Source organism: Rhineura floridana, chromosome 3 (assembly GCF_030035675.1).
Source record: "Rhineura floridana isolate rRhiFlo1 chromosome 3, rRhiFlo1.hap2, whole genome shotgun sequence".
NCBI lineage: Eukaryota > Metazoa > Chordata > Lepidosauria > Squamata > Rhineuridae > Rhineura > Rhineura floridana.
In genome coordinates, this window is record NC_084482.1 from 27,294,828 (window position 1) to 27,318,734 (window position 23,907).

At 45.7% G+C, this 23,907-nt stretch overlaps 1 protein-coding gene across 7 annotated transcripts in view; it reads left to right on the plus strand.

Moving 5' to 3' along the window:
• The first annotated feature begins 4,671 nt into the window (after positions 1 to 4,671).
• Positions 4,672 to 23,907, plus strand: part of SOAT2 (sterol O-acyltransferase 2) — a 36,882-nt gene continuing 17,646 nt past the window's right edge. Inside the window, exons 1-10 of one of the 7 annotated variants that reach the window (XM_061615146.1) lie at positions 4,768 to 5,006; positions 6,938 to 7,120; positions 7,819 to 7,877; positions 9,395 to 9,522; positions 12,857 to 12,916; positions 14,968 to 15,075; positions 17,931 to 18,213; positions 21,260 to 21,335; positions 22,295 to 22,376; positions 22,868 to 22,913. In XM_061615146.1, the coding sequence (XP_061471130.1) occupies positions 7,093 to 7,120; positions 7,819 to 7,877; positions 9,395 to 9,522; positions 12,857 to 12,916; positions 14,968 to 15,075; positions 17,931 to 18,213; positions 21,260 to 21,335; positions 22,295 to 22,376; positions 22,868 to 22,913 (870 nt within the window). In that variant the 5' untranslated portion in view covers positions 4,768 to 5,006; positions 6,938 to 7,092. Of the gene's footprint in view, positions 5,007 to 6,937; positions 7,121 to 7,818; positions 7,965 to 9,394; positions 9,523 to 12,856; positions 12,917 to 14,967; positions 15,076 to 17,930; positions 18,214 to 21,259; positions 21,336 to 22,294; positions 22,377 to 22,867; positions 22,914 to 23,907 lie in introns of those variants that run through there. The other 6 variants (XM_061615147.1, XM_061615145.1, XM_061615151.1 and 3 more) reach the window with 6 other exon arrangements.

Sequence of the window (23,907 nt, forward strand, 5' to 3'; positions counted from 1 at the left end):
CATTCCGGTCCGGTGGGATTGGTTTCAGCCTCTTCTCTCTGAGGAAGTGGACAAGGTGCTCTCTACTGTGAAGCCAACCACCTGTCTGCTGGATCCTTGCCCTTCATGGCTCATTATGAGCTGTAAAGAGAGGCTGAGTGAAGGGATCAATGCAGTGGTAAATACATCCTTGGAAGAGGGTGTAATGCCATCAGTCCTCAAGGAAGCAGTAATAAAGCCCATCCTGAAAAAGTCTTCCTTGGATCCCCAAGAGTTAAATAACTTCCGCCCAGTCTCTAATTTACCATTTTTGGGCAAGGTGATTGAACGAGTGGTGGCCAAACAGTTACAGACACACTTGGATGAAGCAGATTATCTAGATCCATTCCAATCGGGTTTCAGGACTGGACATGGAACTGAAACAGCCTTGGTCGCCCTGGTGGATGATATGAGGAGGGCGTTGGATAGGGGAGAATATACCTTCCTCATCCTCCTGGATCTCTCAGCGGCTTTCGATACTGTCGACCACGGTATCCTTTTAGATCGCCTGGTGGGATTAGGAATAGGGGGCACCATTTTGCGGTGGCTCCGTTCCTATCTCTCAGACAGGCACCAACGAGTGGCATTAGGGGATGAGGTTTCAGACCCTTGGCCTCTCAATTGTGAACAGGGTTCTATCCTCTCCCCCATGCTATTCAACATCTATGTAAAGCCGCTGGGGGCCATCATCAGGAGATTTGGGCTGCAGTGTCACCAATATGCGGATGACACTCAGCTCTATCTCTCATTTAAGTCCTCACCAGAGTTGGCTGTGGACACCATGTCCAAGTGCCTGGAATCCGTATGTGGATGGATGGGAAGGAATAGGCTGAAGCTAAACCCTGACAAGACTGAGGTGTTGCTCGTGGGAGACAAGAGAAGGTTAGGAGATATAGACCTGGTGTTTAATGGGGTAAGATTACCCCTGAAAGACCAGGTCCGCAGCCTCGGGGTCGTTCTTGACTCCCAACTGTCCATGGAGGCTCAGGTTTCAGCAGTGAGCTGGGCAGCTTGGTATCAATTACAGCTGATAAGGAGGCTGCAACGCTACCTTCCTGTCCGTCTGCTCCCACGGGTGATACATGCCCTGGTCACCTCCCGCTTAGACTACTGTAATGCGCTCTACGTGGGGTTACCCTTGAAAACAGTCCGGAAATTACAACTGATACAGAATGCAGTGGCACAAATGATTAAGAACAGCCATCGCCGTGATCATATCACTCTGGTGTTAGTAGATCTACACTGTCTACCAGTTGTTTACCGGGCCCAATTCAAGGTGTTGGTATTGACCTATAAAGCCCTATATGGTTTCGGCCCAGTTTATCTGAAGGAGCGCCTCCAGCATCACCAAGTATGCCGCCTGACGAGATCAGCCACACAAGACCTTCTCTCAGTCCCGCCAGTTAAAATAGCGAGGCTGGTGCGGACTAGAGAGAGGGCATTTTCGATTGTGGCCCCCACCCTCTGGAATTCCCTTCCTTTCGACCTTCGCCATGCCCCTTCCCTGATAGGTTTCCGCCGGGCCTTGAAGACCTGGCTGTTCAGGCAGGCCTATGGGATCTCTGGGGTAGGTTAGCTTTTAATACTGTCATTAACCAGAATTGTAGTGTTTAGTTTAACTATTGATAGATTTAGCCCTCATTGTTTTTCATGGTTTTATACTGTATTTTATTGTATTGATGTACGTCGCCTAGAGTGGCTGTTAATTCGGCCAGATAGGCGACTCATAAATAAAATTTTATTTATTTATTTATTTATGCACAATTTACCCCAATGTATGCATTTTTGTAAACATAACTTGATTAGAGAACTGCATTGCAAAATTCAGAGAAGTCAGAATTTCGAAGGATGGCTGTTTTGGTTCATGTATTGTTTCGGAAAGTGCAAATTAGGTAGGTTCACCTTTAAATGTGAATTGAATCTGAATGCCACTGCCAGGATAAATAAAACTGTATGACTGGTGGGTGACCTTTGGTCTTCCCCATGTTGTCAGACTACAACTCCTTTCAGCGCCAGCCAACATGTCCTATTGGGATGATTATAGGAATAGTAGATCAACTACACATGGAGGGCCAAAGGTTCCCTTCCCCTCCTATAATGCATACCTTAAGAGGTATAAAACTGGTTCTTATCAACAGGGAGATACTTTTAAACATCATTGAATATACAGAAAAGTATGGTCTGGACTAGGGATGGGATCTGTTGGTCGGTGCCACTTCGAAAGCATTCCATTGATCTAACAGACCAGTATCAATTCAAGTTCATTTTTGTCCACTAGCTGCTGCTTTTACAGATCTGTTTTTTCCTCCCCCCAAATATTGATATTAGTATTAATACTTTTAAAGAAAATACTGATATTTTTACAGGAAATATCAATAAATAAAAAGAAATATTGATGAAATTATCATTCTTAATATCAGCATTTTAGAGGCAGATTTTTTAAATAAAAAATCCATTTTTGAAAATGACTATGGAAAATCGCTACCTAAGAATCTGATCTGCAACAATATAGAATAAACAAATTAATGGAAAATTCAATACCAAATCCAAATTGGGTGGAATTTTAGCACATCCTTAGTCTGGAGTCTAGACTCTGGACCATGACAAACCCCTCTCTACCCCTGGTGACTGGGACAGCAACTGCACTAGAACAGAAAATATGGACCATTCTGCAGTCACCCTCCACCAGTGTTCTTACTTGAGACTCCCCAGTCACACTAAGGACTACTATTGTACTGTTAAAGCTAAGTTAAGCATTTATACCCCACCTCAATATAAAAACTTTTCCAGTACAACAAAGTTAATACTGCTCTGTGCAGTATTAGTCCTCATGTATTTGCACCCCAAAGGTCAAAAGATCTTGTACCTTAATATATAAAGGCTCTTGATTTGTCACACATGTGATATTCTGTGGGGGGGGGTTGCCACCTAGTGGCCAAAAGGCAGGTTAGTTTCTCTAGCATGTTTCTGGAGTTCAGACTTTTTCCAAAAGAGATGCTGCCAGGCTGATTGTGAACTCAGGACAAATCAAAATTGAAACCTTGTTGCTTTGTATTTAGCATTATCATTGAATGAAAAATGGAAATGGACTGCATTCAAGGCGATTCCGACTTATGGCTACCCTATGAACAGGGTTTTCATGGTAAGTGGTATCCAGAGGGGGTTTACCATTGCCTTCCTCTGAGGCTGAGAGGCAGTGACTGGCCCAAGGTCACCCAGTGAGCTTCATGGCTGGGTGGGGATTCGAACCCTGGTCTCCCAGGTCATAGTCCAACACTCTAACCACTACACCACACTGGCTCTCATTATCATTGAATAGTTTCTGCCATATGCTGAAGACACACCCCTTTGCCCTGACCTGATATACATCCTGTTCTTGTAAACTGATTTTACTATTGCATTTTTATATTGTTGTAACCAGCCCTATGATGTCATTGTGAAAAGCAGGTAAGAAAGCTGTAGTAGTAGTAATAGGAAGTGCCTTCAGTGCCTTCTAAAACCACAAGCCTACTGAGATATGTTTCTTATATATATATATAAGCTGATATTTATTTTAAAACTGCTAGTTTTTATTTATATTTTGATAAATTTGATGTCAGTTTGCTTTTTATTTTATCAGTATTTTTAATAAATATATTGTTTTATGTTTTTGTTGTTGTTAAATTATTTTGTTTTATATTTGCCGGCCTGGGCTCCTTTGGAAGGGCAGGATACACATTCACTGACATTGGCTATAACTTGAAGAACTGTAACTTGAAGAATTTGTGCTTGACCTTGCTTTCCCCTCCTCCCTCCCATTCCTTTTTCCTTTTGTGTCATGTCTTTTTCGATTGTGAGCTTGAGGACAGGGACTATCTTAGAACTGATTTTTGTAAGCTGCTCTGAGAGTGTTTTTTGGGTTTTTTTACTAAAGGGGGAATGGCAGGGTGTATAAATGCTGTAAGTAAATAAATAATACACATGTACATTCTAAAATGGAATCATTTTAGCTCTAAAGAGCAAATGTACCTTTAAATTAATTCAGGGGGAGAAGACTGTGCATTGGGTATCAGGTCTCGGGAACACATAGCTCTATATAGCAAAGCACAGTGGTATAGTAGTATACTACATATACTATATAGTATAGCACAGTGGGGAGGAGAGCCTGGCTGGTAGCCCAGAGTCTGTGAGTTCAAATCCCCACTTGTGTCTCTTGGGTGTCAAGGGCCAGATAAATATCACTCCCACAGTGAGTGGCTCGGGGGTTACGTGCCCTGCCACCTGTGCAGCCATGGGCAAGGTGCACAGTCCCAATGAACCCAGTTGCCCCCCAGCTGGCAGTTGTGGACAAGGAAGGGGCTGGCTTGTGCAGCTGTGACAAGCTGAGCAGGCCCTGGCCAGCTGGGGAGCACTAGCCTCAGAGGGAGGCAATAGTAAACCCCCTCTGAATACCACTTGCCATGAAAATCCTATTCATAGGGTCGCCATAAATCAGGATCGACTTGAAGGCAGTCCATTTCCATTTTTTTCATAGCAAAGAAGGCTTCCCCAATGTCAGAGGCGACCAACTGTTAATCAGAGTGCAAGAGGCCAGGGCTTTGTGATCCCAATGCCTCCAGCCTGATAAGGTTTATCTTATCACTGCTAAATAACTGCAAAGCTCTAATTCCAGATGGGGACTTTACTCCCATCCTGTCAATGAATCACCTCACCAGCAGGCCAGAAGGCCAAACTGAAATCCAACTGTTGCATCTCTAAAATTCAGTCCCCGCATGGAGCTAAGGGAGATGGGCACTGAAGACATGAGGCAAAGGAGATCACAGGAGCAAGAAAAAGAAGAACCGCCACGACAAGTACTCAGTGGTGAGGACGGAAAGATCTGGGGCACGATGCTGCAAGGAAAGGTTGGAATAGAAAGGTTTGCTGAAAATGACCAGGATTCCAAGGGGGTCCAACAGAAGAGCCAAAATCTAGGCATTCTAGGAGGAAAGTTCAAAGGAATTCAACAGGTGATGTCTGGCTGGCTCAGCTATGGGAGAGGATGAGGAGCTTGCTAGGGAGGGATTGACCAGAAACAGGGGGTATTTCCTGAAAGTTGCTGTTTTGGGGTGGCCAAATTCAGGTTAAACAACTACAGTTGATAAGGCGCTCTGGCACAACAAACCTGCTCACCCTCCCCCCTCAATTAGATTCTTTACAGTAAGGAAAGTGACAGGAAAATGCTTGATGCAACATCATCTAACCACTCTGCAAACAAAACAGAATGAATGCTGCATGAACAGGTCATCTGGAAGCTCCCAGGTTAGGAATTATGTTAGTGGGAGGGGTATGTTTTTCATTTTTTCCACCTAGGGTGCTAAAATGCTGCCCTGGGAGAAAAAATGAACAGGCTTTGGATTGGAGGATAGGACAGATTCCCCCAAAACATGATGATATTCTGTGCACCAACCCCATGACTCTCTAGTTTAGAAGGTAACATCTCAATAATCTGAGGTTCTTTATTTTAAAAAATGTTTTTATTAATCCCCCCATATAACTATTAAAATGAAAGTCAACTTCAAACCGAATAAACATTAAATCCCTGTGATTCTTATCTTCTTTACAGCTTTTACAACCTGATTGTTTGGGTACATTTAAACCAGTTTTATTGGACCAGCTGTAATTGTTAATGTGCTAAATGTGCACCTATGATTATCACACCTTGCTATATTATCAACATTGAATTTTTTTGCTATTTAATAAAATGAGATGATCCCAGGCTATGGTCTGAAGGCACATGAGGTCATCGCCTTGCTGAAGCTGAGCAGGTCTGGGTCTGGTCAGTGCTTGGATGGGAGACCACCTGGGGACTATATGAATGCCGCCTTGGGTTCCTTGATGAAAGAAAGGCAGGATATAATTGTATGAATAAATGATGATGATGCATTAGGAGCAGATCAAACCCAAGATCTGCCAGGATGAGCAGAGTTTGGATCAGATGGATGTCCAGCTGAGCTTGGGCTCACCCAGAGCTTAGCCAACCGAAGTCCTCATCCTGGCTCATCCAGAGATACACCCATGTAAACTGAGGACAGGGTAAGTCCCAAAAAAAGGGGAGTGCGGGGTAGGGGGAGATTTGCCCCTATTCTAAACTCCATTTAGCTTAATCATGTGACCTAGCAACCCAGTGGAGGTTACACTGGCAGAAAGGGTGGTGTAAATCAACTTTATTTTGAAAGCTTGTTTTCCCTCTTCCAGGCTTGGGCCAGCTTGGCCAGCAGTTGCCCCTCTCCTGAATGGCGTTTGCAATGGGTATACATTACATTGGCATAATTTACCCCTGTGTAATTTACACTGGGTTCCCATAGTTTGAATTGCTCTGCCTCTGAATGCAGCTTAACTCTTTTTATTTTTATGTTTTTGTCTTCTGAGTTATGTACTTTTTCTGCTGGTTGTCATGAACCATGACATTTATTAGAGATGTAAACAAAACCAAGCTGTCTTTCTCCATAACTTCAGGAAGTCTCTGATAATTGGGAAAGCACTGAGCAGATATGTTACCAGAGCTTGGAAGATTACTTTTAAAAAGTAATAAATTACAGTTACAATTACTTGCCCCAAAAAAGTAGTAACTACCGTTACAATTACAATTGCTCTGAAAGTAACTGATTACTTTACTTTTTCTCAAAAGTAATCACTACAATTACATTTCAGTTACTTTTTAAAAAAAACTCCTACAAGGTGCTGGCCTTGGCTGCTGCACATCTAAGAAGCCTAAAACAATATTAAAAATAAACACACACACACAGGGGGTAGTAGAATAAAAAAAATTATCCATAAGATTAACATAATGGCATAACAGAATCTCACATCCCCCCAAGCAATGAAGATACCCCAACTCTTGAAATCAAATTTTACACTTGAAATGCTTTTATAATATGTTTCTGTTATGTCTCAAAAGAACAAGATGCTCAAAGAGCATGTCAGACAAGGAATGTCTTTTTACAGTCATTACGTTGCCACCAGTACTGAACAGGCGTTCTACTGCAGCGCTTGAAGGCATGCCTGTGTTGTGCTGCAAAAAACACCGCAGCACACGTGGAAAGCCATGGAGTGATGACACTTCCCTGCTGGGAGACCTCAGGTACCTCACCAGTTCCTCCTCAGCAGTGTCCACTGCTGACTTCTTGCCCTGGGGCAGAAAGTTAAAGAAGTCATCTGCTAAGTCATCTCCTTCCTGGTCTTTATCTGAAGACTGATCACTGTCCTCATTAAGTACACCCATCTTTATTTCAGCTTTCAACAAGGCTTCCCTTGTGTATCTAAGAAAGAGAGAGGATATGTTAACACATATATGTTAGGAAACCATCATCTGCTCTTCATTTCCTGATGCTTGTCATGTCTGTATGTTACACCCTGTATCCCAGTTTAGCTGTTTCTCTCAGTAAGTTAAACAAAACTAGATTAGACTGCAAATCTATACAGACTTACCTGGAAGACTTACTTCTGCACAGGCATGAATAGGATTGTACTGTCAGCCACTAATCTTTTCACAGCTCTGTAAAAATTGGGAATTGCTAGTTCATGGAAATAGTGTGATCCACACACAGCCCCAGGAGAACTAGCTACAGTTTTAAGTGCCTGTGCTGTGAAACATTCTTTTAAAAATAGCAAAGGAACTTCTGCTGGACCTCCTGTAGTCACCATTCTTCCTCTGGCCACATGCAAACCCTACAGCAGGAGGGACGCATCTGGGTATAATTCCAGCAGTGAATTACCAATGTCCATTCAGCCAATGTTACATCAGTTTCTTGAGCATGTCCCCTTGCTGTCTCTATCTAGGGGAGGCCAAACACCTGGACAGCACTGCTGCCCTCATCCAATGGAAGATAACAATGGAGGTAACAAGTGCTTGAGGGTTTATTGAGTCTTTCTGCAAGGCAATGGCATGAGAACTACATACAGATAGGAATATCACTGATGAGAAGGTGAATAGAAAGTGCTCTAGTGGGGCAGATAATCTCCCTGCCATTTTGCAATCAATCAAGTTCAGAACCAAAGCAGTACATAAGGGGTGGGAAAATCAGTGGCCTTGCAGATCTTCCCTGACTCATTGGACATGCTGAGCCAGAGCTGATGGGAATTGGGACCCAATGATATCTGGAAGTTCCCCATCTCTGCTGTTGGTCATTGAAACAATCATAAGCCTGTTGCTTAGCAGCACCAGAGTGTCATTTAGGCTTCAATCCAATACACACTTACCAGGGAGTAAGTCCCATTGAATCCAATGGAACTTACTTTTGAGTAGACATGTATTGGCTTGCAACCTCAGTAGCTGACTTGTAGGAAGGGCCACAGGTAGCTTTACTGGAGGTCAGACTCTCAATGTGTGTGGCTTTCCCAAGAACTGGGGTGTGTGGCCAGCACAAGACCTGAGCCAAGATCACCACCCTTGCCTAAGGCAACAAAATGAGTGCAAAGGATGGAGACAGACTCCCCCCCTGAGTTGAAGGAAGTTTGAAAGAGGCATTGCTGCTTGTGGTATGTGTTCATGCATCCCACTTTGCCTCTGGTACAGAAGTTGCAGGTTATGGAACTGTTTCCAAAGACCTGCTTGACCGACATTTACAGTGAGAATGGGATGCAATGCCTCTCTCCAACTGCTCTCCCTATTGACTGTGTCTCCAGCCTAAGTATGCCTGAACTCAGCAGAGTGATGAGATATGTCAGATTCTCAGGTGAGATATCTCTCCCCACTTCATCTCTCAACTCTTCCCTTATATGCCCAGCTCTCCAGCCCTTATGTTGATAGGAGAAGGAGAACAGGGTGGCATAGCAGCATAGTGGGACTGAAATGGAAATCAGATCTAGCTGGACTGGAGTTTTCAGCATTGGGGTTGGCTGGAAGCTTAAAAGGAGGACTTACATGTCACCAAAAAAGGAGTAAAATTTGAATACAATTTTACATGTGGTAATTTATATGTATAGTGGGGGAAGACTGTGATTGTGTGCCTTCTCAGTCTCCTGTGCAAGTGCTAACTGTTGATGGGCAACTTCAATGCCTCCTCTCTCCTTTCCTTTCTTATGGTCCTTTATCTTTAAACAGGACTTAGATCAGATAGCCCTTCAAACAGAGGACTGTCCTCTGTAAAGGGCTGCTGTAAAGGAGGAGGCAAAGACTCCCAGAGGGTAACAGTGGGGGAATGGGGCAAGAGCCCTGGGGTTAGAGGGCAAGTCCTTGCTGACACCATCCAAGGCAGGAGGGCTCCACTAATGTTGAGAGAGCAAGAGCGGCCAACCCAATTTGAGAGAGAGACTGAGATTAGAAGTTGCTTTTTAACCTAAGTGCATTCTGGGAAGCTCTGGGTGAGGGTGGGAAAAGAGAGGGATAGCTAAATTCCTGGTGTTTTCCTGGCAGAAGGTAAAGTTGAAAATGCTGAAGCAGGTGCATACACAACTCAGTGAGCTGCTGGACAAGGCCTTGGAAGAAGCAACAAGCTCCATCCCTCAGCATTTGAGGAAGGGCTTGACAGAGAAGGAAAGCAGGTAAATGTGCTTCTTAGTGGGTAGCTTCAGAGATCTCCTGCTGCCAGGTCTACTATTCTCCACAGAGTGGACAGGCCAAAGGGGTCTTCCTGTAACAGAAGACGATAAAACAGGATGTATGAGAAGAATACACTGAGGCCTAATGTTTTGTATACTGCATGGTAGCCAAGTCATGCAGGAAGATAACATGATAGTGGAAGCTTTCTCTGTTTAATTTCTATATGAAAGACACAGGAGTAGGCCAGTTTTTTAAATCTGGCAAGCCTCTCCACATGCCTCTGTCTAGAGCAGCCTTTCCCAACCAGTGTGCCTCCAGATGTTGTTGGACCACAACTCCCATCAGCCTCAGCCAGCATTGCCAATGGTCAGGAAAGATGGGAATTGTGGTCCAACAACATCTGGAGGCACACTGGTGGGAAAGGCTGGTCTAGAGAGATCTGGAGGTGGCTGGCTACTAGGGAAACGACCTTCTCAGGAGTAGCACCCCAGTTGTAGAATGGCCTCCCTACAGAGCAGTGGGGCTAATCTTTGGTCTTCCAGATGTTGTTGGACAACAACTCCCATCATCCCTGATGATTGGCCATGCTGGCTGCAGCTACTGTGAGTTGGAATGTAGCACCATCTGGAGCGTCACAGCTTAGCCAACTCTGCCGTACAGAAGCTCATTTGGCACCTATTTTGTATTCCTTTTGGGGCCCGGTGAAGACCTTTTAATTGTCCCAGGCTTGCCAGTGGGTGGAGGCTCTCAAGGGGATCCTGAGCATTTCTGATATTCTGGCATGTTAAGGTTTTTAAGATCCACCTGTGCTGTGAGACTTTTATGGTACTGATTGATTTTATCACCATTGCTGCTTGTTTTTATATTGTATTTATATTGTTCTGATATTTGATGGATGCCACTAGAGAACCCTGGGGTGGCATAGAAGTACTGTAAATAAATAATAATAAAGTTCTTGTATGCCACCCCCCAAAAGCTCAAAGCAATTTACAGCAACAGCAAAAATACAGATGAAAAATATAAGCAAACAAAGGAGTGCTTCCTGACTGTTGTTGTTTTTGAGTGGGATTCAATCACATACTGCCAAATTCAGATTGCACAATTATAGTTCTTTGGGGGGTCTTGCACAATAAATGTACTTTTCCAAAAGATCGAACTTTTTGCAAAAAGGAAAGTGACAAGGAAACGCACTGGAAAGTTTTGGATAACACTTATTTTGATGCAACACTATCTAACCTCCTTGCAGACAAATGAGAATGAATGCGGATTAAATAGCCAACAACATCTAATCTCCCAGCAAACAAATCAGGATGAATACCCATTAAACAGGCCATCTGAAAGTGCCCAACAGCTTAATACCACAATAAAGTCAGATAAAAAAGTGGCCACAAATAAATCAATCTTCATTCAACAGATTGGCTAAAATAAAAAGGGCTTTCACCCTTGAAGGATGACAAAATGGAAGCATACCCTATTTATTACCAAAAAAAAAAGTGGCTGCCTGCCTTACTGAGTTGTTGTGAGGGTGAAAGAGATAAAGGCAGTGTTTTTTTGTAATGGAACTGACCGGTACAGAATACCAACTGCTCTTTGTTTGCTGCCCATGGCAACCATTTTGTGCTGGCTGGCACACGCAGCACTTTTATGAAGATATGAGTACTGGCACCTCATTTTTTAAACTTAATACCAATACTGATATGGAGGAAGTAATGAATGACTATAACCTGTTGAAGTCTCAAAATGATCGTGAAGCTCAGGGCATAGACATCATTTTTACAGAAAGGCAAGCTATTCATTGCAAGAATTCATCAGGTATAATGAGAGCCTGGATGTGTATCATGAGGTGGACCTCTTGCTGAATCATATTAACTGTGGTCTAGTTACAGCCAAACAGAATATTAACAAAACAATTTGAACGTTGTTCTCCCAGTGACTCATGGTTTTCTGGGTTAATTTAAGGTTTACCAATATGCATATAAAACTAGATTCTCTCTCTAGAAGAGGCTGTATCATTGTTTTATACAGTGTTCATAAATGTTAGCATATTGCCTGTTTTAAAACATAATAGAAAAACTATCTTGGTAATAAGTCAAGTTATATATTCTAAAGATTTTAGTTGCTTGAGGATAGTACAGACAGTGGGGTCCTTAAGCCAAAGTCTGGCTTTTTGGTGAATTTTGCTTTCAGCACACAAAATTGTGCAAGTTCATCTTTCAAAGAGATTTAAAATAAATGGTGGAATCGCTCATTACAATTTTTAAGGAAAAGAATGCAGTTACGGGTTTGATATAGTGGCTTAGATCCAAGCTTTTCTCCTGCCACAGAAGGGGAGGGAGGCAGGCAACTTTTACCCATTGCCCATTCACCTTGCAGTCCCTTGCATCCTCTGAAAATCTGCTCCAGAGGGTAGGGATGACCCTCCAGAACAGTGAGAGGCTGAAGGATGGGGAAATTGGTAAAAATCATGTTTTCAGTACTTCCACCAGCAGGATTCCTCTGCTGGATCAAAAGCTATTAATGGACAGAGGGAGCCCTTCTGTTAGCAGATAGCTAAATTTGGATCCAGTCCTCAGTGTTTTTAGTAGTATTTAATATGCATTTTAGTATGTGTTCAATCATATTTTAATTTCTGTTGTTTTTAACTTATTTAAATGCTTAATGTGAGTTTTTAATTGTATGTCAGATTATTTTACCTGTTATAAACCGCCCAGACAGCTTTGGCTATGGGGCGGTATATAAATTGAATTAATAAATATAATAAATATATTTTTTACCAAAAAGCACTGGACAAAGAAATGTTATTACCTAAACTTAGGTAGAGGTAGGATACATAATCTAAATACATGAAAAGATCCCACTAGGATTTCTAGTTGTGTCTAACAGATGATGATTAACCATTGCTAAAGCACCTAAAATGTTCTAAGTGTTTAAAAACAAGACAGTCCCTGGCCTCTGGCATAGAATCTATAAAACACAACATAAAAGGTGAAGGGATGGGGAGGGAAGAGGAAAACCAGCAAAAGTTCCATAGCTGTTTTAATGGAGATCATCTTGCATGGGGAAAGTTCAGGGAGAGGATGGGCCAAATGGCAGCTAAAATGGGCCCAGATGTCCGCTCTCTCTCTGTGGCAGCCAAATGGGATGGCTGCTAATGCATGGCAATTGAGGGAGAGGAAAAGCCAAATGACAAGTGAGCCTCTAATTATGCAGGGGGGTGGGGGTGATGTACTGGAGCAATTCTTTGATGTTCTTGTCCTGCTGCTCCCACCTCCTTACCCAGAAGCAATCAGGGTTTGAGAGATAATGTTAACCATTCCCTGCCTTGGAACCTTACAGAAAGAAGGGCCCACTACAGGAGAAGCAGAAGGTGTTTGTGGACCGTAAATCCTTGCTTGAGTGAGTATACCCTGCTGTCTTGCCTGGTCCCGACAGGAAAGAAGAATACTAAAGCAGGTGTGGGGAAGTGTTGGCCCTCCAGATATTGTTGAACTACAACACCCATCATCCCTGGCCATTGGCCATGTTTGCTGGGGCTGATGGGAGCTGGAGTCTAGCAACAACATCTGGAGGGCCACAAGTTCTCCCTCCCCCATGTAGAGCACAGCTTGCCATGGTCATGGTAGGGTGGGCGTCTCTGGGGCAAAAGTCTCATTTGCTGACATGAGAGGCACCCGCTAGGTAAGATGTAGGCTTCCTGGTGAACTATGTTAGACTTGGCTTGTTGAAGCTGCTTCCTGTGAAGTAGGGATGGAGATTTGTAGCTGGTTGCTATCTGCTTGAATTGCAACAGTCCAGCTTTCAGTACCAATCTGCCATTTTTTTGTTCCTGATTATTTGCGCAATTGCCGATTCGTGGGTTTTTTCCAGCCCCAAAAAAGAGTAATTGCTAACAAAAATGCTAATGAAAATGCGCATGCTGTAAGCACTTGTTCTACTCTGTTAAGAATGCATCACCTTAAGAGGAAAGCTGATTATGAAGACAATGACATAAAATTCAGAGCGTTGTTTTTTAAAAACGTGTTGATGACAGCTGCAACCCGCAGCAAGAAATCAATGCTGGCCCAAAAATAATGTAGATTGTCAAATTATGTCAAAATCCGGTAATAAATCTGATTTAGCAAATATTCTGCCCCATCTCTACTGGGAACTTCACTGGGGAGCAACAGTGGCCAAGCCAAAAGCAACGTGCAAGATGCTGCTGCTGCTTTTTTTCCTGGCTGGGGCTTCTCCTGACATATCAGAAATCTCATTCCCTAGTGGGAGGGGTCTGTGGTGCCTGCCAGGTAAGAAATGGAACCTCAAGCACCCAGTCTAGTGCAGGGAGTGGTGGAAGGGATTAAAAAGGGATTAAAAACAAGGTGGGAGCTGGATGTGACCTGCTCATATGCCATCCCTATTTATAGGCCCCACCTGCAATATTAATGCAGTGTCATACCACTTTAAACAAAGAATCCTGGGAGCTGAAGTTTGTGAAGGGTGCTGAGAGTTGTTAGGTAGACCCCGGCTCCCCTCACAGAGCTAGAGTTCCCAGAGTGATTTTAGGCAATCAATCCCTCTTCCTTGGGAACTCCAGGTATTGTAGCTCTGTGAAGGGAATAGGGGGTCTCCTTACCTTGCAGCTCTCATCACCCTTAACAAGCTGCAGTTCCCAGGATTCTTTGGGGAAGGCATGACATTTTAAAGTGGTATGGTACTGCTTTAAACACATGGTGCAGGTGGGCCCATAGCCTACCATTGGCCTCCCTACCTTCTGTGCTTCCAGTCCCAGTGGGTACCAGCCACCACTGCTGATAGTATATACTGATTGTGAACACTGAATGTGAATCCTTGTATATAGCCAAAACCAGAGCTTGGAAAAGTTACTTTTTTGAACTACATCTCCCATCAGCCCCATGCTAGCTGGGGCTGATGGGAGTTGTAGTTCAAAAAAGTAACTTTTCCAAGCTCTGAGTCAGCACCCTCGACCTACAAGAGGGAGACGTCAGCAGGCTTGGAGAAGCTCCAAATTTTGTTTATTTGCAAATAATCCTTTTTAAAAACCCTAAAGCGGGGGGAGGATTCCCAAAAATAGACCAATATGGAATGAGTGTGCTATGTGGCCATAGTCTATTTTTGTCACACAAATTAATTCCCTGGTGTATGCCCATGGGGCATAATGACATTGATGCCATCTCTTCAGTTACAATGCACATGCGCTCAGGCATATCATTATGTATACATATGTTCACTTAGTAACATAACATGTACATTCCACCTTTTCTTTAAAAAAAAGTTTCTACAAGAGACTATGGGCCATCCTTTTTACCATGTTTTGCTTACAGTTCTGTAGGGCTTCCTGCAGGGGGCCAGATAAAATTGCCCTGGGCCATATTTGGCTGATGAGCTTCCAGTTACCCACCACCTTGGAGCTCACCTGTTGGCACCCCTGCTCCCTCTCTCTTTTGCAGTGAGCTGCTGGAAATAGAGCACTTCCATACCATCTACCACATGTTTGTGGCCATGCTCTGTGTCTTCGTTCTCAGCACAGTCATTGTGGATTTCATTGATGAAGGACGGTATGGTTCAGAGGTGGGGCTGGGGGCAGGGAGATGTCCTTGTGTTGGCATGGTAGAACAGTTGAGCCCTCGCACTACAGCACCGCTCTTCAACCTTGGGTTCCCAGATGCTGTGGGACTAACACTCCCATCATCCGTGGCCATTGGGTAAGCTGGCTGGGGTTGGGAGTTGTAGTCCAATGACATCTGGGGACCCAAGGTTGAAGAACAGTGCCCTACAGTAGGGGTTGGGAACCTCACACCCAGGGGTCAAATGCAGCCCTCCAGGCCTCCGTATATGGCCCTCAGGGAACTGTTCCCAGGCTTCACACCCTTCCATGTCACACCTGTCACCAGCCCTGCTTTGCATTCTCCTTGGATGTTTTTGTCTGGCTGAAATGCATCCTTGAACTCTGACACTTCCTCTTGCTTGCCTGGATGAAGGATAGAGAGAGGGGTGCAAGTATCTGTAGAAACTAGCTTGGTATACAAAAGCAAAATCTACATCAGTTACTTTGCCTAAGGGGCCCTGAAATAATTGTAAGAGTGCCTTCTTCCAGTCTCTGAACCTGTAATCCAGCCCAGGGGTTGCCATCGTTGGGCATTTGCTAAAGGCCTGACACCGGCAGGGGGCTCACTGTTGGTCTTGAGTCTTGCAGCTCCTCCTCCTTGCTGTCACTGCCCATTTACCTGCCCTCGCCAGGAATGCAAGCAGTGGCAACAAGAACAATGATGAGATGCAGCAGCATCCTCCATTTGTCTGGCATGCTCTGCCTGGGCAGCTAGGAACACAGGAAGCTGCCTTATTGTACTGACTCAGATCAATGGCCCATCTTGCTCACCGGGCTGTAAACCACCCAGAGAGCTTCGGCTATGGGGAGGTATACAAATACAAATACAATAAATAAATAAATAAATAAATTGTGTACACCGGGAGGGGAGCCTTTTTCAGCCTGAGACCCACATTCTCTCCTGGGCAACCTTACAGGGGCCGCTTGCCATTGGTGGGTGGGGCCAGAGGCTACATGTAGGCAGGGCCAAGGGCAAAACATAGGTGGAGCAATGAATATGACTTGCACAGTAGGCTACACTTCAGCCATGCAAAAACCAGACAATTCTACATACATATCTCTGTCCATCCAGTAGGAATGGGGGAGAAATTCAATTCAGTTCCCATTTCAAGCCACATCTATCAAATTCACACTTTCCAAAACAGTATAAGAACTGAAACACGGCCATCCTTTGAAATTTGTCCTTATTGGGATTTCACAATGCAGTTCTCCAACCCAACAGCGTTTACAAAAATGGATATGTTAGGGGAAAGTGTGCATAAAAATGAATATATGAGTGAAAGTAACATACAAAATGCATTATGTGATGAGAAATTGTTTGCAGAAATGTGTACAGTAGTCAAAATGGCCTCCAAAAATGTGTGTGTGAGGAGAAATTCAAACTCAAATGCTAGAGAATTGTCATGAGGATTTAAAATAAAAAATGCAAATTGCTGCAGGAATGTGGAGAACTGAGTTTAAGATTGGGAACGCTGAGAAACAGAGAGGACAAAAACAGACAGATCTTTCCATCCTTACCATCCAGATAAGCAAAAGGCACTATCACCGTTCAAGAGCACATTCCAGCTAGGCAGAAGCATTTGAATGTGTCATGAAGCAGGGCCAGTGAGGTGTGTGGCCTGGGGAGAGTTCCAAGGGCCGGATAAAGAGGAGTGAGGGCCACATTCAGCCCCCAGGGCTGAGGTTCCTCACTCCTGGTGTACACTGACTGGCAGTGGATCTCTGCCTGGAGATTTCACCAACTGAATGTGGGATGTTCTGCAAGCAAATCAGATGCCCTGTTACTTAGCTATGGGTCTGTGAAGATTGGGCCCAGAGGGAGAAGGGAAGGGAAGGGGTAACAGTGACAGCAGCAAGGAGATTGGTCCACGTAGAGAGGGGATCCCATGAGGGAATCTTGCACAAGCTCACACGTTTGCACACACATACACACACCTGGAACCAGAATTGGTCCAGCTTCTTGTTCCCTGTTGTAAAAACTAAAAAGGAGTGCTTCTCGGCAGAGACTTAATGTGCAAATAGGTTGCTGAGGTATCTCAAATAGGTCATTGGCAACAACTGGTTTTTTAAAATCATATTTCCTCTGAAAATGATAAATTTGGATTAAAAGGGGGGGAGCACAGGCTGCTATTTTAATGCCAACAAAGTTTTGTGAATGTTGCAAAAAACTGGCATGCATGAGGAGCACCAGTCCTACGATACACATCTCCCTGGAAGCACCCAAAGACAACACCTCTGCACAACCTATGCACAACTGGACTTTTTTTGACAAAGCGATGGGAAAATGCACTGGAAAGTGTGGCATAACACTTGCTTTGATATAAAGTCAGCTAACTTTCCTGCGAAAAAATCAGAATGAATGCTCACTAAAGAGCTGGTGTTATCTAACCTCCCTGACAATAAATCAGGATGAATGCTGAATAAACAGCTTATCTGGATGCAAGCAGCTTAGTCTTTTCCTAAGTGATGACTTATTCAACCTGAAGAGACAAGCCAGCATCTGAGGCTTTAAAAGGTCAGGTGAAACCCTATTGGCTGCTTGTGTCACCTGACATCTTCTGAACTAGATATTGGTCAGCTGTGCTGTTGGTTGTGGCTAAATAAAGCAAAGAGCAGGCCAGTCCCTCACACTTCTGTCAAGGCCTCATGGGGGACGGGGCAGAGAGTCAAATACCTGGGTGTGGTTGCCAGCGTCCCTTGATTAAGACCCTTTTACAGCAGCCTGCACTCCCCCCAGTAGGAATCTGTTTATAGCTATCAGCTTATCGCGTTGTGTCCTCACAGCTGCCTTTCTGTCTTTCACAGCCTTGTCCTGGATTTCAAGCTCTTCATTTTTGCTTTGGGGCAGCTGCCAGTGGCCCTGTTTGCCTGGCTCTGCATGTTCCTGTACACCTTACTGGTGCCCTACAAGGTCCTGCAGATGTGGGCCTGCTACTTGAGGACCGTCCGGTTCCCCAACGTCTTCACGGTCGCTGTAGCTGTAGTGTTGCTGGTCTGCCATGCTGCTGCTCTGGGCTTCTACCCCGTGTATACTATCGTCAGCTACCGTTTGGGGCCTGCCTCCCGTTTAATTGTCATACTCGAGCAGGTGCAGTGCCATGACATTGTAACAGCCCTGGCCCAATGATATGGGGCACTGAGGGAGGGAAGCTCCCAAGTATTCTGGGAGGAGGGTGCAGGGAGAATTAATGGAGAGAGAGAAGTGTATTGTGGAGGGAAGGTTAAGAGAAGTGGTGGCTAGTATTGCTCACTGGGAATGGTTCATCGAAAGGCAGGGAGCCCGACAGTTCCTGGAGCCAGAGCTCATGACAAGCAGAGCCAACTAATTCTGGTTTAGTCCCCATCCTTCTCCAAGGGGCAATGCTGAGACTAAGGAGGAGGAAGAAGCTGACAAGCAGTGCCACCCCATGGACTGGTTGTAAGTAGGAAGGCAGGAAAGTGGGGGCTCGCTGAGGGCAGACTGAGGTTGGTTGGGCACAGCCCCATTGGCCCTAACGGATCAGCCTCCACTGGTTAAAGCAGCCTTTCCCAACCAGTGTGCCTCCAGATGTTGTTGGACCACAATTCTCATCTTTCCTGACCATTGGCAATGCTGGCTGAGGCTGATGGGAGTTGTGGTCCAACAACATCTGGAGGCACATTGGTTGGGAAAGGCTGGGTTAAAGGGAAACCCAATTGTATACGTAGAGTTATTTTGGTTGAAACCGTACATCCAGGTGCCCAAGGCACAGGGTCTGAATATGGGAAGAGGCAGTGAAGACAACTATGAATATATTCAATGGTGCCAATGTATATTTCTATATGTGGGCTGTAGATGTGCCAACAATCTGACATCAGGCCATGGTACAGGAAAGGCTGAGCAATCTTGCTCTCAATTTAAAGACATACACATCTCTGTGGGCTGGCCCTACTGTTAGGCCTTAGGTCTGTGCACGGCCCTCCTGATCTGCCCCATGGCCACAATATCTGGGCTCCAAGGAGGGCAAATCTGCCCTGTCCCAACCAGGGGACCACCCACCCCACCACGGATCCATCCCCGAAGCCATTAGGGGTTGGGCTATGGTTTTTGTAAATTGTATTTTAACTTAAAATGGGGTTTAAAAATATGATCAGGAGGTGGGTGGGCAAAGGAGACACTGTGTCTCCTTCGCTCTCCCCCCCCCAACCCATTGAGAGCAGGCAGGTGGCATGGTGCCAATCACTGCTTCTTTGCCAGCAGTTTCTCTGCAAGCAAGCAAGCTGCCCATGAAGGAGCAGTGACCCGCATCGCCAGGACGAATCCTCCTGCTTACCAGCCGATCAGTGGGAGGATTCCATCCGGCTAGGTCTGGCTCCTTTGTGACTGGCTTCTCTGTCTGCATGCAGGAAAGCTGCTCATGAGGGGGACTTGGATACTGTGCTTGGGGAGGCCTGGAGGAAAGAAGGAGGGGGCAGGTAGGAAAGGCACCTACCTTCTCCCACAAAGAGGTGCCTTTCCCCCCTCACCTCCTTCTTCCGGCCCATGCCTGCCTCTCCCTTCTGCCCAACACCCCACCCCCTGGTAGCCCCAGATGACTATGGGCTGCCCAACTCACCCCATAAAGATCTGGGGGCTATCTCAGCGCTACTCAGCTGAGGCCCAAATGCCTCTGAATAGGCCCAATTTGGGTCAGGACTTGGCTGAATCCGGTGCACAGTCCTTAGGCAGAGTGAGGTAGCCACTTCAGGCAGCTCATTTTGAGTGGCAGCAAATTGTTTTTATTATTATTACCATCAACAACTACAAATAATCATAAGAACAAATTACTTATTTATTGTAAGCAGTTCTAAACGGTTTAATTTAAAAAAAATCTCTAAGAAGTATACAAAAATGACATAAAAACAGAATCATAAAAACAGCAAAAGAGCATTATAAAAACAGGTAAAAACAGGAATTCAGAAATAACAAGGCCTAACCTTATGAGTCAGGAAAAGTCTGGGCAACAGGTATGTCTTTACAAGACATCTGACGGATGAGGCTTCATGTGTGGCAGATGTTAATAAGTAATTATAATAATGCTTACTGCCAGGGAGAGGCACTTGTGGGTTTTTCTGTCTCAGGTGCCAGAATAACCTGACTAGCCTTGGATACTACATACCTTAAAATGAGAGGGGGGCATATTTTGCTGGTCCACCTTTGGCAGCAAAATGTCTTGGGCCAGCCCTGGCATCTATACATGGACCTGAACGAGGTAAAGAAAGTCCCTGTGACACTGTGGGAAAAGGTGTGTTCTTTCCCTGTATGTGTGTACCGTCCTGGCAGCACCACAGTGGTAGCTGGAGCCGAGTGAAGAGAGAGGCTTCCTAGACTGATGTTGCTCCCTGGCCTGTGCTTGTGCCAGCATTGCCACAGCCTCAGAGACCTGAGGAAGGGCCATTGCTCAGTGGCAGAGAGCACCTGGTTTGCATGCAGAAGGTCCCAGGTTCAATCCCCGGCATCTTCAAGTAAGGCTGGGGACGTCCCCTGTCTGAAACCCTGAGAGGCACTGCCGGTGACGCTGAGCTAGATGGACCAAATGTCTGATTCAATATAATGCAGCTTCTGATGTGGGAAGGTGTTGTGGTTAGCAATCTGGAGACACGTGAGGCAGACAGCTGAGCTAGAAAGCAAGTGGTCAAACTGATGGGTAGCCAAGTGGGGAGACCAGTCATCCAAGAGCAGCTCAGTCTGAGCCTGTTCAGTGGTCACATCTGCACTACATTTAAAGCACATGGCTTCTCCCAAAGAATCCTGGGAACTATAGTTTACATGAGTGTCACAATTCCCAGCACCCTTAACAAACTACAGTTCCCAGGATTCTTTGGAGGAAGCCATTTGCTTTAAATGTATGGTGTGGATGTGACCAATAAGCTGCTGAGAATGGAGATCCACAGAACCCTGTTGGCCCCGTGTGTGTCACCTGACTCCTGCTGAGCTGGTAAGCTGTCACACCACTCTCTGACCATCCACAGTGGTGGCGCTGAGGTGCAGCAAAGATCAGACCTGTGGCCGCCACTGCTGGCCAGCAGGGTAGCGGAAGGTACCTTCCTGGATCCTTTACCACAGCCAGTTCAAGGCAGGCAGACACCCAGCACCTAGTCAGTTGTTTCAGTGCTTGTTTCCCCCTCCTGCCTAGATCCGGTTCCTAATGAAAAGCCACGCGTTTCTGCGGGAATCTGTGCCTCCCATTCTCCATGCCAGATCACAGGATGGTGAGTTTGATTTGTGTGTGTGTGGTATCTTCAGAGCCAAATGCAGCCACCCAGGCTTCTCCATCTGGTTCTTGGAGGTCTCCCCATGCCACACCCTCCACCAGCTCTGCTTCACACCTTCCACCGCTACTTATGCCGGGCTGAGACGTGTCCTTAAACTCTAATAATGCTTCTTGGTTGCTTGGATGGAGGATAGAGAGGGGTGTACAAGTGTGTGCAGAAACTAGCCTACTGTACAAAGGAAAATGTTACATTAATTTTTGCCCACTTTTGCCTCTGGCCCCTCCCAACACAGGCATGTGGCCCCTGGAAAGTTGCCCAGAAGAGAATGTGTCCCACAGCCCGAAAAAGGTTCTGCACCCCTGCCTTCCATGGCTGTCAAGAGGAGCACATCTCGGCTAATTTTCAGTGCTTATAGGTCCTCCTTAGATTAGGCTTGTGATGCCAGTGAGTTACCACAAGCTAATGCTTCTAGTGCAAAGCAAAGGCAACCTCTGCTAGTGCTCAGTATAAAACTAAATCTGAGCCCCCTATTTCCAGCATCGAGTGCATAATCTTTATTTTCTAGATTTTATTCTGCATCCATCTACAAATCATGAGGAGCAGCAAAGCCCACCTCTGATGCATCCTCTCAGACTTGAGATTTTACTAGGCATTGACCTGATACTTTTAAGTATACCTTTGTGACCATGAGAACTAGAAACTTGCCTTTAAAAAAATGAAATCCAAGATTCTCAGGCCCAGTTCCACAATCCTACTGTAACATTCTGCACAGTATCCATAGAGTCCCAAGTGCTAAAATGGCACTGCAGAAAATGGAAGTGGCTGCACTTGTACACTATGCTGCTGCCTGCCAAAGCAAGTTCTAGGGCATCCCTATTCTCAGTGCACAAGACATGCTCATGTATATTTGCTTCCCAGTGTCCTCAGCTGCTTTTTTTCTTCTTCTTCCTTTCCAGGAAAGGGACACGTGCCTAAATTCTCAACTTACCTGTATTTTCTCTTCTGTCCCACTTTGATCTACAGGGAGAGCTACCCAAGGTGGGTCCTCCTCCCTCCCTCCACCTTTATTCTTTAAAGGTTTCCTGGGTCCCCAGCTCCAGCACAAGGATCTCCTGGGTCAGAAAGGGAATGTGTAACTGAGAAGTAGGCAAAATAGGCACAGTTTCTCAGGTCACATCTACCCCATACATTTAAAATACTCTTATACTGCTTTAAGAGTCATGACTTCTGTCCAAAGAATCCTGGGAACTGTAGTTTAAGGGTGCTGGGAGTTATTGGGAGACCCCTCACAGAGCTACAACTCCCAGCACCCTTACAAAGTACAGTTCCCTGGATTTGGTGGGGAAAGCCATGAATGTTAAAGGGACATAAGAGTGCTTTAAATGTAGGAGGTCGTTGTGACCTCAGAATCCATGGTGCCTGCCACACTTTTCCTGGGCGATGGTGTAGCCATCACTCTTCTCAAGGAGAGGGAACTACACTCCGATAAGGAAGAAACTTCTACAAAGTGTCTTCTCTTTCTTTTGTAGAACACCTTATGTGCGCTGGAGATATGTCATCAAGAACTTTGCTGAGGTGAGAGAGACAAAAGAATGCTTCTGTCAGCTGGGCATTGCATCTGGCCTCCCTGCACATGAGGAGGGTGTTCAGTGTCACTGGACAGCCCCATGAACCTAAGAGGGATGGTTCAACATTTGAGGAGTCCTGGGTACAGAGCCCTTTGCTGGGTAATCCCTGAAGGGCTTGCCTGGCAGTGGTAGCAAGCAGCAGCAATGTGCCAAGCAGTACCGCGTGGCTTAGGGCTACCAATTTAATTTCCCACAATGCCCCAGAGAGGTGCTACGTTGGGATCATTGTGGGAAATTAAAATGGCAACTAGATCCAGCCATTTAGAGCAAGCATCACTGGTGGGCCCTGGCAGCTGCCCAAAGATGCTACGTGTTAATGCCAACGTGGTTGTTGTTGTTAGGGTGGTTGTTGTTTTATTGTTTTGTTTTTATGGCATGATGAGAGGCTCCGCCCTTGCCTGCTTCACTCACCAGCTCCACCTATTATTGCCAGCGCACCCTCCACATAGGTCGCCAGCACTCCTCCTCCCCCCATGGGTCACTGGCACTCCTCCGCCACAGGTCACCAGTGCTCCCCTCCCTCTCCCGCATGGGTCACCAGTGCTCCCCTCCCTCTCCCGCATGGGTCACCAGTGCTCCCCTCCCTCTCCCGTATGGGTCACTAGTGCTCCCACCTCCCTCCCTGAAAACGGGTCAGCAGCACTCTGGTCCCTCCCCCTGACAGGTCCCCCTTCCTCCCCCCCAGATCTCCCCCCCTCCCCTCACAGGTCACCTCCCATGGATCTCCCCTCCCCCCATCACCCAACTGACCAACCGACTGACCCACCAAGGGCTGGGCCCAGGCACCTCGCTTGCTTGTTCACTTGCTCGCTGTGGATGCAGCTGCCACTGCCATTGGATCCTTCAGGCACCACTGCTGTCACTGCCGCTGCGTGTTGGGTGACTTGTGCCACTGGCGATGGGTGCCGCTGCCGCCACCACCACCACTGCTGGGCACCTTG